The following is a 13,351-nucleotide window of genomic DNA, read 5'->3' on the forward strand; positions in this document are numbered from 1 at the left end:
AGTATTGTTCCAAAGTTATTTCGGCAAAAATTATACCACAATACCCTTTTAACTCCTAAAATATTAGTCTAATCGATGTAATCTATAGTTTAATCGATATACTAAATATTAGTTTAATCGATATACTAAATATTAGTTTAATCGATATACTAAGTATTAGTTTAATCGATATACTAAATAATAGTTTAATCGATATACTAAATATTAGTTTAATCGATATACTAAATAATAATTTAATCGATATACTAAATTATACTAAATATTAGTTTAATCGATAAATCTTTGTAACTTCAGAACTATCAATTCTATTGACTCAATTTTGATTTAATTCAATTCAGCGTTAACAAATATATAAGAAACAGCATCTGTAAAGATAGTTGTTAGACGTTTAATAGGTAGATATATATAAAAAACAGCTCTTTTTATACACAAAATCCTTTTAACTTACTATTTGCTTTATTGTCTCTGGATTTATCTCATTTTATATTTATATAACAATATAGCCATGTTTAAGTTTTCCCTTTCGTAAATTTTAAGCTAAAACTCACTTTTCAAAGGCTGGGGCAAACTGAAATCAGATATTCCTATTTAAATTAAACCAAAACTTTTAATAGCCAGCTTTCTCCCATTTTTTTTATTGATACCGGAATTATCTAATTAAGAAAAATGATTTAGTATACCAAAAGAAAACATAAGCATATTATTCAACCTTGTAATTAGAGAGTTTTTAAAATATTAATTAAGACATTTCGTACGTTTTTGAGTAATTCCTATTAAGTTACGTATAAATTGTTATGTTCGTTATTGACAGAATCTATCCAGAATGATATTAAAGTACGTATTTTTTCGCATTAAACATTTATATTTAGTAAACATCACAGATATATCAATTTCGTGAATATATGAAATAGTAATATAAATATCTATTTGTAGTGTTTTTTTAAATCCCAATTAGATTTTCTGTCAGTAGAAGAATTTCAGTAAACAACTGAAAATGGATTGTAAATTATACTTACATACATTCTACCTAATGGACTACTCATTATCATCATAACATGAATTAGTTCTTTTTTTTTGTCAAAAATAGAATTAATGGAAAATTATCCGTTTCTCTCTTACTATTATAAAGTTTTTCTTTTACCTACTTATAATTCATTCGAATTACAATATAAAACACTAGAGTAATGAGATAGATAATTATTAACAGATGTGTAATCGGTAGGGAATGAGATGGCTATCAGTTCTTTTTTATAAAATGTAAATATTCCGTAGCGCTTTAATTGCAGGTAAGTATTGTACAAGTTTTAATTTTAAGAATTCTCACTTCAATCATTGTTACGTTTACCAGTTAATTCGAAAAATACGAACATATTTCTTACACGACCAGTTCTGGCTTGTATTTTTCATTTCAATCATGGTTGTTCAAGTGTTTTATTTCGGCCAGCTAGCATCATTTTTTAATTCAAACACGAATGCTTACATTTCACCCTTCAATCACAATTGGTATTTTTTCTCTCAATTTAAACACGAGTACTTACGTTTCTCCCTTCAATTATGGGCACCATTCTTCCATTAGCCATTACTAACCATTCTTACTTCTGTCATGGCAACTCATTTAAAGTCAGTGTTTGCCTTTTTTTCTCCCTTCAATCATATTTGCTTTTTTACAGCATTTTTCCAATCAGCCATTACTCACATTTTATCCAATCATGACTGCTCTCTTTACACTAGTTGCCCTCATTTCTCCCTTCAATTATAGTTTCGTTTTCAGTCATGAGTGATAGTATTTTTTCCACCAGTCATGACTTATATTTTTCCGCCAACCATGGCTGTCTGTTTTAACCAGTTGACCTCATTCTCCCCATCATTCACAATTTTTTTCATGCGTGCTTACATTTCTCCCTTCAATTATGGTTTCGCATTTTTTCTCCTTTCCATTTATAACTTAATGGTTGTTTACGCTTAATCAACCACGAGTGATTAAGTCATCTTAAACTTACATACTTTCTTCCGTTTGAACCATCCTGGCTTAAACTTCTTGCGTAAATTGTGGCTGAATTTTCAAAGTAATAATTTCAAACTTGGTTTTTAGTTCGAGAAAAATCAGTCACATTTTTTTAATCAAATTTAACTGTCAACTTCGGACAGATAGGAAATTTCCCGAGACGCTTTTTTTACAGCAGCATTCAGATATCACTTATACATATATTCATTTATAATTTTTCAAATGAACTGCTGAGGGTCATGGCCTTTTCTAGTTTTCCTACAACATCCACACTTGTCTATAGTCAAACGCAAAAATGCCTTTTTAAAATCATTATTGTTCAAAGCATAAATGAATGGATTGATGGCCGAGTTTACCCAACCCAGCCAGACTAAGCAAGCTGTAAGCGTGGGATGGAAGACGCAGCTTTGGCAAAATGGCTCAATTAAGTAGACGGTGAAGAAGGGCAGCCAACAGATGATAAATCCTCCAACAACGACACTGAGGGATTTGGCAACTCTTCTCTCGCGCTGGAAAGCTGCTCTTTCGTAACCGTCTTTCTTTCGTATCGTCAAACGAGTCGGTTTTTGAGATTCTTTTTTTGGGTTGCAGTACTGGCAGTGGTAGTTGTAGTTGGAGCCCTGGTCGGGGTCTTCCTGAGATTTGTTCCGACTGACTAAGGGGTGTGGGTTGTCGTTTTCGGTGGGCTGTTGCTGCTGGTAATCCTTTTCTTCGTGATGGTGCTCGTGGTTCTGTTGGTGGTAAAGTTTCGTCGTCACGTTTGGGTTGTACGTGTTTTGACGGTGTAGGAAGAATGCTGATGAGCGTATGAGTGAAAAGGAACTTCTTCGCCTTCCACTGCTACTCCTGGTACTGCTTCCACGAACCTGTAATGGAAGAACAAAAATATATTCAGAAATGCTTCGAGAAAACGAATAAGACAAATCTTATAGGTCTCTAAAAATAAATTTAGTTGTTAATATTAGGTATTGTACGATTTTCTTTGTTTCAATATACAATAACTATTCATAACTTTATCGGACAAATGTTATATCATGTACCCGAGATGGCGGAACTATTTTGATTAGAGTGCCAGCCAAATTAAAATTTAATACTTTCGCATATCCCGTAAACGACTTGTTAATTTTCTTCATAAAAATCATCTTCAAACTAAGTAATAGTTACATAGTAATAATAGATTGTGTAGTTATTAACTGACTTCAAATGGATATAGTGGAAACGATAAAAGGTAAAATATTATAAAGTGGGCACCCTTTGAATTAACGCTAGATACCTTTTTAAATTTTTACAGATATCTTTCACAGCATAGACTAGTAGCGTAACATCCTGGAAATAGAGTTAACTGTAGTAATGTAGTCAGCCTTACATCCTAGCAATATAGTAATCTATAGTAATACAGCCAGCCTTGCATCATGAACACTACCGTTATGGTCCCCAAAATCATACTTTTTTTCCTGAAGCCACCTACATTATCCTCTATCTCTTATGAGTTTTTTTTAATGTGATCAATAATACGCACTTCTCCCGTGTCATCTAGTGACACGTGTGCCATAGGTTTGCCATGTCTGTCCTAGATTCTAGTGCCGAGGTAAAAAATGGTTAGTTCTAAAAATATTTAACAGTCGAAAGTAAGCTCAACCGAGTAAAAATACTGAAGTTTTTAATTTTTCTTAAAATTAATTCACTCATTCAGTAAACAGAAAATATTAGCACATTCGAAACAATTTTTTTGGGCTAAAAAGGTGCGTAAAAATATGTATTTGAGTACATTCAAAAGCTCAGAAAGTTATTGTGATCGGTTATTTTTCTATTACACTGTATATAATTGTATGTATGCTTTACCCATAACTCAGTTTTCAATAAATTTAATTTAAGAAAGCTTCCAATTGTATAGATCTATTGGAAAGCGAATGGAATCTTGAATGCTCTTTAATAAAACGGATCTGTTTAAGACTACCTCTGACAGTTTAAACTATTGTATTTATTGAGCGATTGAAGGATATCCAACTAGTAATATGTTTATTTTTTGATTTAAAATTGCTTGTCAGTCAAACCTAAAAACTTTATCCGGTTGTAAAAGAATAGTTCTATAAAATATATAATTTTATATAGATGCAAACGATGGTAAAGTCCTTGATATTGGTTTTTTACTTTCATAACTAGAACAAACAGAAATTAGTAACATGATAAATTGCTTAGTAAAACATTTTTCCGGACATTGCTCTCCATCAATGCGACTAATCAAGAATTGTCGTTTGTAATAATAAATCAATTCTACTTGAACATATTTATAGCTACTCGAGAATAAATAATGAATTATTGAGCAGTAATAAATTAGTGAGTAAAGATATTAAGCTCAGAATCAATCTCAATCTAGACCGATTCATTACGAATCGATCCTTATTGACAAATAATGCAGAATGTTATTGATATGGATTCATCATTTGTTTAGGGGTTAAGGTTGGTTGTGTTTGTAAGATTTAAAGGTATGTTCTTTAGTTGAACTCGAAAGATGTTTTAAGAAATAGAGTATGAGAAAATTCTAAATACATTTTTTATTTAAACCAGTACCATCGAAGATCAAAAGTGTATTGTGTTTATAACGCTGTCTATGAAAGTAAGTAAAGATATTTTGTTTGGATATTATTTTATGATACCACACATTGAACATCATTTATGACACCACTCATTAAACATTGAACATTCAAATTACATTGGGGAACAAATTCTTAAATTACTGGGAAAAAATTTCAATTTTTACAAATGCTTGATCTTGTCTAATTAAGGTGTGGGTATTTCAAATCTGATATTAGCTTTGATTCTAAAGCCACTGATTTTCTTAAAATAAAATTTTTTGTCCAAATGTTTTTGTTCAAAAACTTTATATGCAACATTGGGTCACTTAAATATTGCGATAAGCTTTAAAGATAGTTAGGGCACATAGTAGAGACTAAAATTGTATAGAAACTCGTGCCTGAAAATTTTATCGTGTGCAGCTAGGGGTGCATCCCTATTATGAACTGTTCAAAAGCTTACGAAGAAACAGTTCATGAGTTGGTAAGCACCACTAGCGACGTATGACGACATTTTCGAGCATGAGATCCTATGCAATTTTAATTCTGATGATGTGCTCTAACTACCTTGTTTAACGCAACAATTATGTGACTCCTTCTGAGATGTAACGTGTTTAAACTCATGCATTTTGTCATAAAATAGACTAAAAATGTCACCTAAAAACAGTAGCTTGAAGAGAGAAACAGATTAAGGATTTAAAATCAGCGATACGAAACTCTATTAAAAAATCTGATGGAGAAAAAAAGTTCTTTAATGTTATTCTAACATATTAATGCTTTCAATTCGACCCATAAGTATTACCTGAATTCTTCGAATAATTACTCAAAGTACAAGTTTAACCTGAATCAGAATCAATTTCCTGAAATAATAACTGTAGACTAAATCTTCTTACCTGTGACAGTGGAAGCGTTGTTTCTTCTGTTGGAGCAGAATCTTGTCGGCCTTGTTCCTTCAACATGCGCTGGTGGTCCGTTGGTACTGAATTATCTCCTAGAGTAGAGGAATTGCTGTCTGACCCGTGTCCATCTTTCGCATTAGCGCTGCCACCAGTGCCTTGCATTAGGACTGCCTGCCGCTTACGAGCTACAGCAAATATCCTCCAATAGACATAAACCATAATGAAAGCCGGGATGTAAAATGACCCTGAAAATAATGGAATTGTTAAATGGCATAATTGTAAAAAGTGGATGAAAATTATCTGACGGACCTTGTTATGCATCAACAGCAAGTAGAAATCAGATTAAGACAATTATCTAATATGAAGAAATCTAACTAGAGAGGAAGAAACTGAAAACATCAATCTTTTTGCTTACTGGGAGAAACAGAGAGGCGATTATCAGAAAAACTTGCCATCAGGAAATCAAAATCTTGATGTTTTTAGCCTGTCTTCCTCACAAGAGGTTGGATTGCGTTTTTGCTTTTTTAAACTAAAGTATTAAATTGTGACACCTAAAGGCCTGGTTTCTTAGGACAGGACGCCGTCAGCTGGAAATCAGCGATAACCTCTGATTGGTCCATTTGTGAGTTTGATAGTATACGTCATCGAACGCTCATCTTGAACTACAATTGCCGTCCAACTCAACTGCAGTTGGATTACAACGTGACGTTAACCACAGAAGCAATGGCAGACAGCATCCAACAGTACATTGAAATCAGCCAAGATTTTGATTTTGATATTAAACATAGCTTCTTCATTAAACATAGCACTCTTCATTTAGCTCAGCTATAATGTGTTTTTTCTTGGGCAAAGTCATTACTTGTTCTCTAAAACACTGGTCGACAATAACAAAATCAATACAAATTCAAAATAAATATTTGTTTACATTATTAACGCATGCGCAATGAGACATAATGTCTGCGTTGGACCGACTGCTCAAGCTGAGCTAACAAAAAAGTATTTTTTGGCGTCACTTCTACGTCAACTTTCCGCTGACGCCCAGATAAGGCGCTAGTTCTAAGAAACCAGGCCTTGAGCTAACAAACCAGTATTTTGTTGGCGTCAGCGGGACGTTGACGTCACGCTGACGCCCAGATAAGGCGATTGTCCTAAGAAACCAGACCTTAACATGTGTACTTGAAATATACGATATGAGAAATGATTACGAAAGATCCAGTGTGTACTATAAATATACACTGCATGTACTTTTAATGTCACAGTGGTCTGAATTTTTTAAACCGAACGCTTAAAAATAGAAAAGTATTGAAGCACCTATATCTTAAATTTCAATAAATATTTTCAAATATTAATAACTGCAAAACTATTAAGGTTGAAAAGCAATTTTTGTGGCAAATTTCTGTAATGGGGCATAAATTCTCCTATAGATTTCCTTTGGATTTAGTTTCTCACAAAAGAGGCTGCAGAATATGCCTGAAAAGCAACGAAAAATAACTAAAATCACATCAGAATTTTTCGAGACCTTTAAATTAAGGAAAATCAAATTACAGTCTTTTCAAAATATCCAACTTAAGTAGTAATCAGGTCCCGCAGAGGACTGATAGTTAAGACATGGTTCTCAGCAGATCATCGAAGTCAAACATCACTGCCTGCGGTCAGTGTGCGGGTGGGTGATCACTTGGATCAGTCTGCGTAGGGACCAAGGGTGTGCGGTATTGGTCCTTATTAAACTGTTCTGCCGTAAAGTGCTAGACTTCGCTTGCAGATCGTCGGCTACCGAAGCGGGGGTGCCATCCTCTCTGCATTGGATCAAAAATTGTGATGGCATGTCTTAGGATTATCCTCAAGGATGTTTCCCAGACCGTCGCCAATAGCCCATTGTGCAGCTCTAGTGCGACGTAAATGAACCACAACTACTAGAAGTAGTAATCAGACATAGCAATTGAAAGGATTAGAAAAGGCTTGTAACGCCATCTGAGGAAAACATTTTGAACTAATATCAGGAATATTATAAATAAAACGAATGTGTCATCGAATTTGCTGCAAGAACTGTTTTTTTCCCTTCCTTTTTTTCCAATTTTGACCGTTTTCCTACGACACATTTTTGAAAATCATCGGTACAGTTTAAGGCATCCTTTACATGTTGATGATACCGTACCATTTAGTGCGTTTCTTTTTTTTTTCTCTTATCCTTTCTGCGAGTGAAATTTTTTAAATCTTTGCTTAATTATTTATTTATCCTCTATTTCCGTTCATCATACTGCAAGTAATATTTTTTTAAATTTTGAATAAATAACGAACATGAAACTGCTACGATTAAGTATCGCTTACAATAAAATTTCAAACAAAAATAAAGAAAAACAAAATGATTTCATATCAATCAATTTTGTGCACCTAATTGAAATGAATGCATGTATTAAAACATGGAAATAGAATTGGGGTTTTGTGACGTCATTAACAAGTTTTACCTAAAGCAGAGTAGACAACGTATCCTTGATCTGCAATGTAGGCACATTGGGTGTCATTTTGATTAGTGCCGCGGTCATGCCATCCAAACATGGGTGGACACGTGATGACAGCGCTCACTAACCACACTATACCAATCATAATTAATGCGAGTCGAACACTTCTCTTTACAGCATAGGCCAATGGTTGGGTAATTGCAAAGTACCTGCAACAAAGAAGTTGTAAATGGGATGAACATTTTTATTATTAGGCGTTTTTCCCTCGGTCCACACATTTACCCTTTCCGTTACCATAGTTTTGGCAAATTTCATTTTTTCCCCGTGTCAGTATATTCTGACTTCTTACTGAAACATAATGCCGTGGGGGAAAAAGCGAGATTTTCAGAAACTATGGTAGTGGAGGGAGAAAGTGTGGAGAGTGGGGAAATCACATATCCTTAAAATACCAATATCAACTGAGACAATAAATATCTAAATAGCTAATAAATTACCTACTACGTAATAACGGTATCATTTCAGTAATACAATTTAATGGCACTTTTATACCGTTTTCCAATTAGTTTATGCAAAATAACTCTACAGATGTGTGTTTATTCACTTATTTTTGTACGGAACTGTGAAAAGAAATCATTTAAGATTGCAAGAAAAATATTTTGTAAGTCGATAATCTGAGCTAAATTTAAAGTATTCAGAGTTGACTGAGAAATGTTGGATGTTGTTAGAAATGTTGGATCTAATTGAATCATATTGGCGATCATAAAAATTAGCAAAGGTTAAATAAATGTTAATAAAATGCACAATAATGGTTTTTAAGTATATATGAAAACTTAAATTAATACAATTAAAACAGAACTAAGTGAAAATGGTATCGTTTAGAAGGGAGGTGCAGTTTAGATTTAAAAAGGCATAAAATTTGTAGAGAATACGTAAACATTTTAATTGTTCATAATATGCATTTATAATATACGTTATTGATGCGTATTTTATAAAAGTGATTACTGAAGTAACAATAATGCTCAATTTTTAATTGCACTAAGAGTTTGTTTTAATGAATCAATGATTTCAGTTCAATTTTACGAAACTGTGCTGTCAAAGGTTTTTGATTATCTCAGCAAAATACCATACGTAATTCCAAAATAAATAAATAAGTAAATAAAATAAAAGGAAAGAAAAAATATGCGAAAGTAGTATTTTGTGAAAGGGAGGTACGACGTAGATTATAACTTTGTTGACCGGCAATTTTGCTCAGAAACGATCATGTCACTGGCTATTATTTTGTAATCGAATATGGAAGTAAAGTAAAACACTCTAAATAAACTCCTATAAATCTTATCTACCTTGAACTAAATGCAATTAAATTCAACTTTGGAATATTCTATATCGTCTAGGGTTTTCATGAACTGAAATGGGCAATGCTAGTGCAATGGCGAGTTAACTTGTCACCAGCCAATAATGTGTTGAGAGACATAAAGTACGTGTATAATATGTGAACATTATAAATGTTCACATATTATGTACGTATTTCATAATAATGATTGGTAAAGCTGCCATAACAATAACGCTCATTGCAACATAAGTATATTTTGACGAATTAATGTTTTGTGAGAATTAGTGTTCTATTTTAATATTCATAATAATATGCATTGATAATGTATGTTGCTAATATGTATTATATGGTGCTGCGATAAAAATAAAACTCAAATTTTAATTACAGAACAAGTTTCTTAGACGATTTTGTAACTGGAGTCATATTTTACAAAATTACGAAAGTTAAAAGTTTGATTGTCTCTGGAGACTTCAAAATTCAAAACTAATTCAAAAAACAGCGATGAGAAAATAGTATTTTTTGAAAGAAGGCAAATCACTGTTAAGATATTTGAAACATAGTAACAGTGACGTAGGCAGCTTATTTAAATGTCTATGAACGCCCACTCAGATGCTGTTATTTTATGATTTTTAACTACACGAAAAGTTCATTTAAATGTTTGCGAACGTCTACTCAAATTCTTTGATTTTATAATTTTTAATTACAAAATAAATTTATTTCGACGAATTCACGAAATATAAAATTCACGAATTCACGAAAATTTCATAAAATGGGACTCAGAAGTTCCATTTTATAAAATTGTGAAAGCTATAAAAGTTTAGGAATTTCTTAACTTAAGACTTTTAAAAAAACCAATTCGAGAAACAACGATAAAGAAATAATATTTTTGTGAAAGAAGGTAAATCGTGATTTTGGATTTTTGAAAGACAGCAGGAGAGGGGGGAAGGCGTGACGCATCGGGACGTAGAAATTTTATTTAATTGCTTGCAAATGCCCACTCAAAACTATGTTACTTAATAATTTTAGATAACAAAACGAAATTCATTTTGGCCAATTCATGATTTCAGTTACATTTCACAAAATTGTGAAAGTTAAAAGTTTCAGCACCTCGCGAGACTTGGCGGAAAAAAAAAATCGAAAAACAAGGATAAGAAAATAGTATTTTTTGAAAGAAGGTAAATCACGGTTTTGGATATTTGAAAGGCAGCAACAGTGGAAGGGGGGGGGGTGATGCATCGGGACGTGGTAAGCTTATTTAAATGTCTTACGAACGCCCACTCAAATTCTGTTTTGCTTCCATCACACCGTGTGACACACAACAAGGAAAAAAACTTGTGAATGGAAGTAAAAGCTGCACGGGAATACAATCCTTTTCAAAACCTATCTGGGAATACCGGTGACTATAAATAGAATATTTCTTTTCTGAATGTTATTCCTCGCTCTTGCAGACCAAAAAGTAACTTGAATAAAAACGGTTTTTTCTTCATTCAACCCCAGAACGACGCTCACACAGAATCGTTCGAGATCCATCACTCTAAAAAGGAACCTCCGCTTCTTGAGTGCGACCAGTTTTTTTTGTTGAAGAAAATGATTTATTTTTTTTGGAATTGTGGTTTTGTGTATTCTTTAGATTGATTTTTGTATTAAATTCTTTTTATGAGGGATTAATACTCCCACGAAATCACGTTTAGTTTGAATAATTGATATTCTTTAGAGTTTTGTTTACTAATTCCTTTTAAACTTAGGGATATCGCTTATTTATTCTTTTCTTAAAAATATACATATATTTTAAATATAAATATGGAGTGCGTTTGACATATTTTTGAAATGCAGTTTAATTTCTGACATTCATTCTTTTGGTTATTGGGAAATCCAAAGGTTCTAAACGATTTGGTTGCTATTGTCTTTCTTATTTGGCAAAGTTATTAAAAAAAATACTAAAAAAGTTGATCATTTACAGCAGCGGTTCCCAAATGATGTTCCGAAAGTTTAAATCAGTATCTAATGATTTTTAAACCTGTTATTATACTTATATCTAAGCAACAAACCATTATTTATTTACTATTTCGGTTCGTTTTATGAAATTATTGAAGTAAAATAGCAATAAAAAAGGATCAGAAAATTTCTTTAAAAAAATTTCTTCCAATAACAATATATTGATTAAATTATGAAAAGGATATGCATTTATAAAAAATAGCATTATTATTTCTTATGGAACCTTTCAATGCAATATAAAACAATCGAATCATAGAATAAGGAATTATGTTTTTCTGATAACTATTCTAAGCGGTTATAACAGTTCTTTTTCGAAAACTATAATTCTGCGTACGTTGTTTTCAGCTTATGCATACACCATCAACAAATTCAGATGTCTAGATTCAACTCCAGGCTTGCTACTTCAGCTATTTGACATAAAACTTATAATTTTTAGTATATGATTGAGAAAACGATGATTGAATAAATTCCATTCTTCACATTAAATGAAATCAATATAATTTGTAGTTTTTTAAAATTATATTTCTTACTTTTTTAGTATATTCACATCTACTAATTTTATATTTTAACTTTGGGTTCTGCTAATTGATGCTCGATTGTTTAGAGTTCCATAACCGTAAGTTCAGATCTACAGCCTTTCTACATACTATACATTTATAAATATTTTAGGATTATTTTTTTATTTAATGATTTTAATATTTAGTGACAACAAATTTCATTATCAACAAATTTTCCGATTTATTGATTTGTTTCTTTTCTTGCCTTTTTCTTCCAACCTTATTGGTTGTTGATATGGTGAGGAGCAATTCATAAAATATAGCACACGCGGATCGCCTTTAAATTACAATAACCATACCATGAGCGATTAATACTTAAGGACGATTCATTGTGACGCCATAACAACGCATTTTTCAAAGTTTCTTTTCGTTTTGCTTTCAGTTGAGTCCTCTAGTATCCTTAAAAGGACATAGTTTATGTTGCGGATGTGAAAAATAGAATCTCTACATTTGTGATTTAGTGTCTTTGTCTTATTTTTATATATTTCTATTTATTTTTCTTTCACTTTGTTGTATGATAAATTCTGCTATAAACAGAGAAAAAAGTCTATATAAGTTGTAGAAAAGCTTTTATGGAGTAGCTATACGAAATAACATTTATCCAACAGTACACTTAATCATATAAGAAAAATAACCCTTATCGAATTCTTCTATTAGTTTAAAAGGATTAACGGTGCAAGTCATACATATAATTATATATCATATAAAATATAGAAAGAAATTTTAGTACAAGAAAAATATAGAGATGTTAAAATACTTAAATCAAATCGTAATATAATTTAGATGCTAAGGAAAAGGTACATTTTACCTTCATTAATCATTGATATTATTGTTAATTATTGCGAATTATTATCGTTATCAAAAGTGATCGCGATATTATTGTTCCTGACATTTATCGTATTTAATGATACTCGCGATATTATAGTATTCGAAATTTGGCATTAAAATAGTGACCGTGTTACTAACATTTTCGTTATTATTATATATTTGATATTTATAACAAGACCTGGTGCTCACGATGTATCGTGAATATACTTTTTTAACAGCCTTTAACGCATTGTTTAAAAAATATATCGACAATTTACGATTTATCGATATTTTTTCCGACATATCTAAATTTTCGACATACACTATTTTTTCGACATACTTAAAATTTCTAGTCATATTAAAGAAAAGATAAAAAAAAAAAAGATTTATAATTTAGGTGATAACCATTTGGAAAAGATTCAAGAAAAGTTATTTGAGAAATAACGATCAATATATCACCTACAACGTATAAGGCGTGATCTAATACGATATATATATTTGAAATGATAAACTCAAGACTCTGTGAAGATGTACAAAGACATTCTGAAAATAGGTAGATAATAAACTTAAAGAATAGTTTGAGAGGACAAACAAGGTTTGTTACTGATGTCTTTCTTTACAAAAAAGGCATTACGAACGCACTTTTTTTCCCTCTTTAACAGTTGAAGGTTGTTCTTAGTAGGGAGCTCTCCACATTTATCTGATGCCAATAACATGGAAAGTAAA

The 13,351-nt window shown here is 31.7% G+C and overlaps 1 protein-coding gene across 1 annotated transcript in view; it reads right to left on the reverse strand.

Annotated features, from left to right (window-relative positions):
* Positions 1-318: 318 nt before the first annotated feature.
* Positions 319-13,351, reverse strand: part of LOC107444936 (probable G-protein coupled receptor No18) — a 256,570-nt gene continuing 243,537 nt past the window's right edge. Inside the window, exons 4-6 of the mRNA XM_016059213.3 lie at positions 7,943-8,145; positions 5,472-5,722; positions 319-2,871 (exon numbers count right to left, since the gene is read on the reverse strand). Of these exons, the coding sequence (XP_015914699.1) occupies positions 2,224-2,871; positions 5,472-5,722; positions 7,943-8,145 (1,102 nt within the window). The 3' untranslated portion in view covers positions 319-2,223. The remainder of the gene's footprint in view (positions 2,872-5,471; positions 5,723-7,942; positions 8,146-13,351) is intronic.

Source organism: Parasteatoda tepidariorum, chromosome 1, assembly GCF_043381705.1.
Source record: "Parasteatoda tepidariorum isolate YZ-2023 chromosome 1, CAS_Ptep_4.0, whole genome shotgun sequence".
NCBI classification, from domain to species: domain Eukaryota; kingdom Metazoa; phylum Arthropoda; class Arachnida; order Araneae; family Theridiidae; genus Parasteatoda; species Parasteatoda tepidariorum.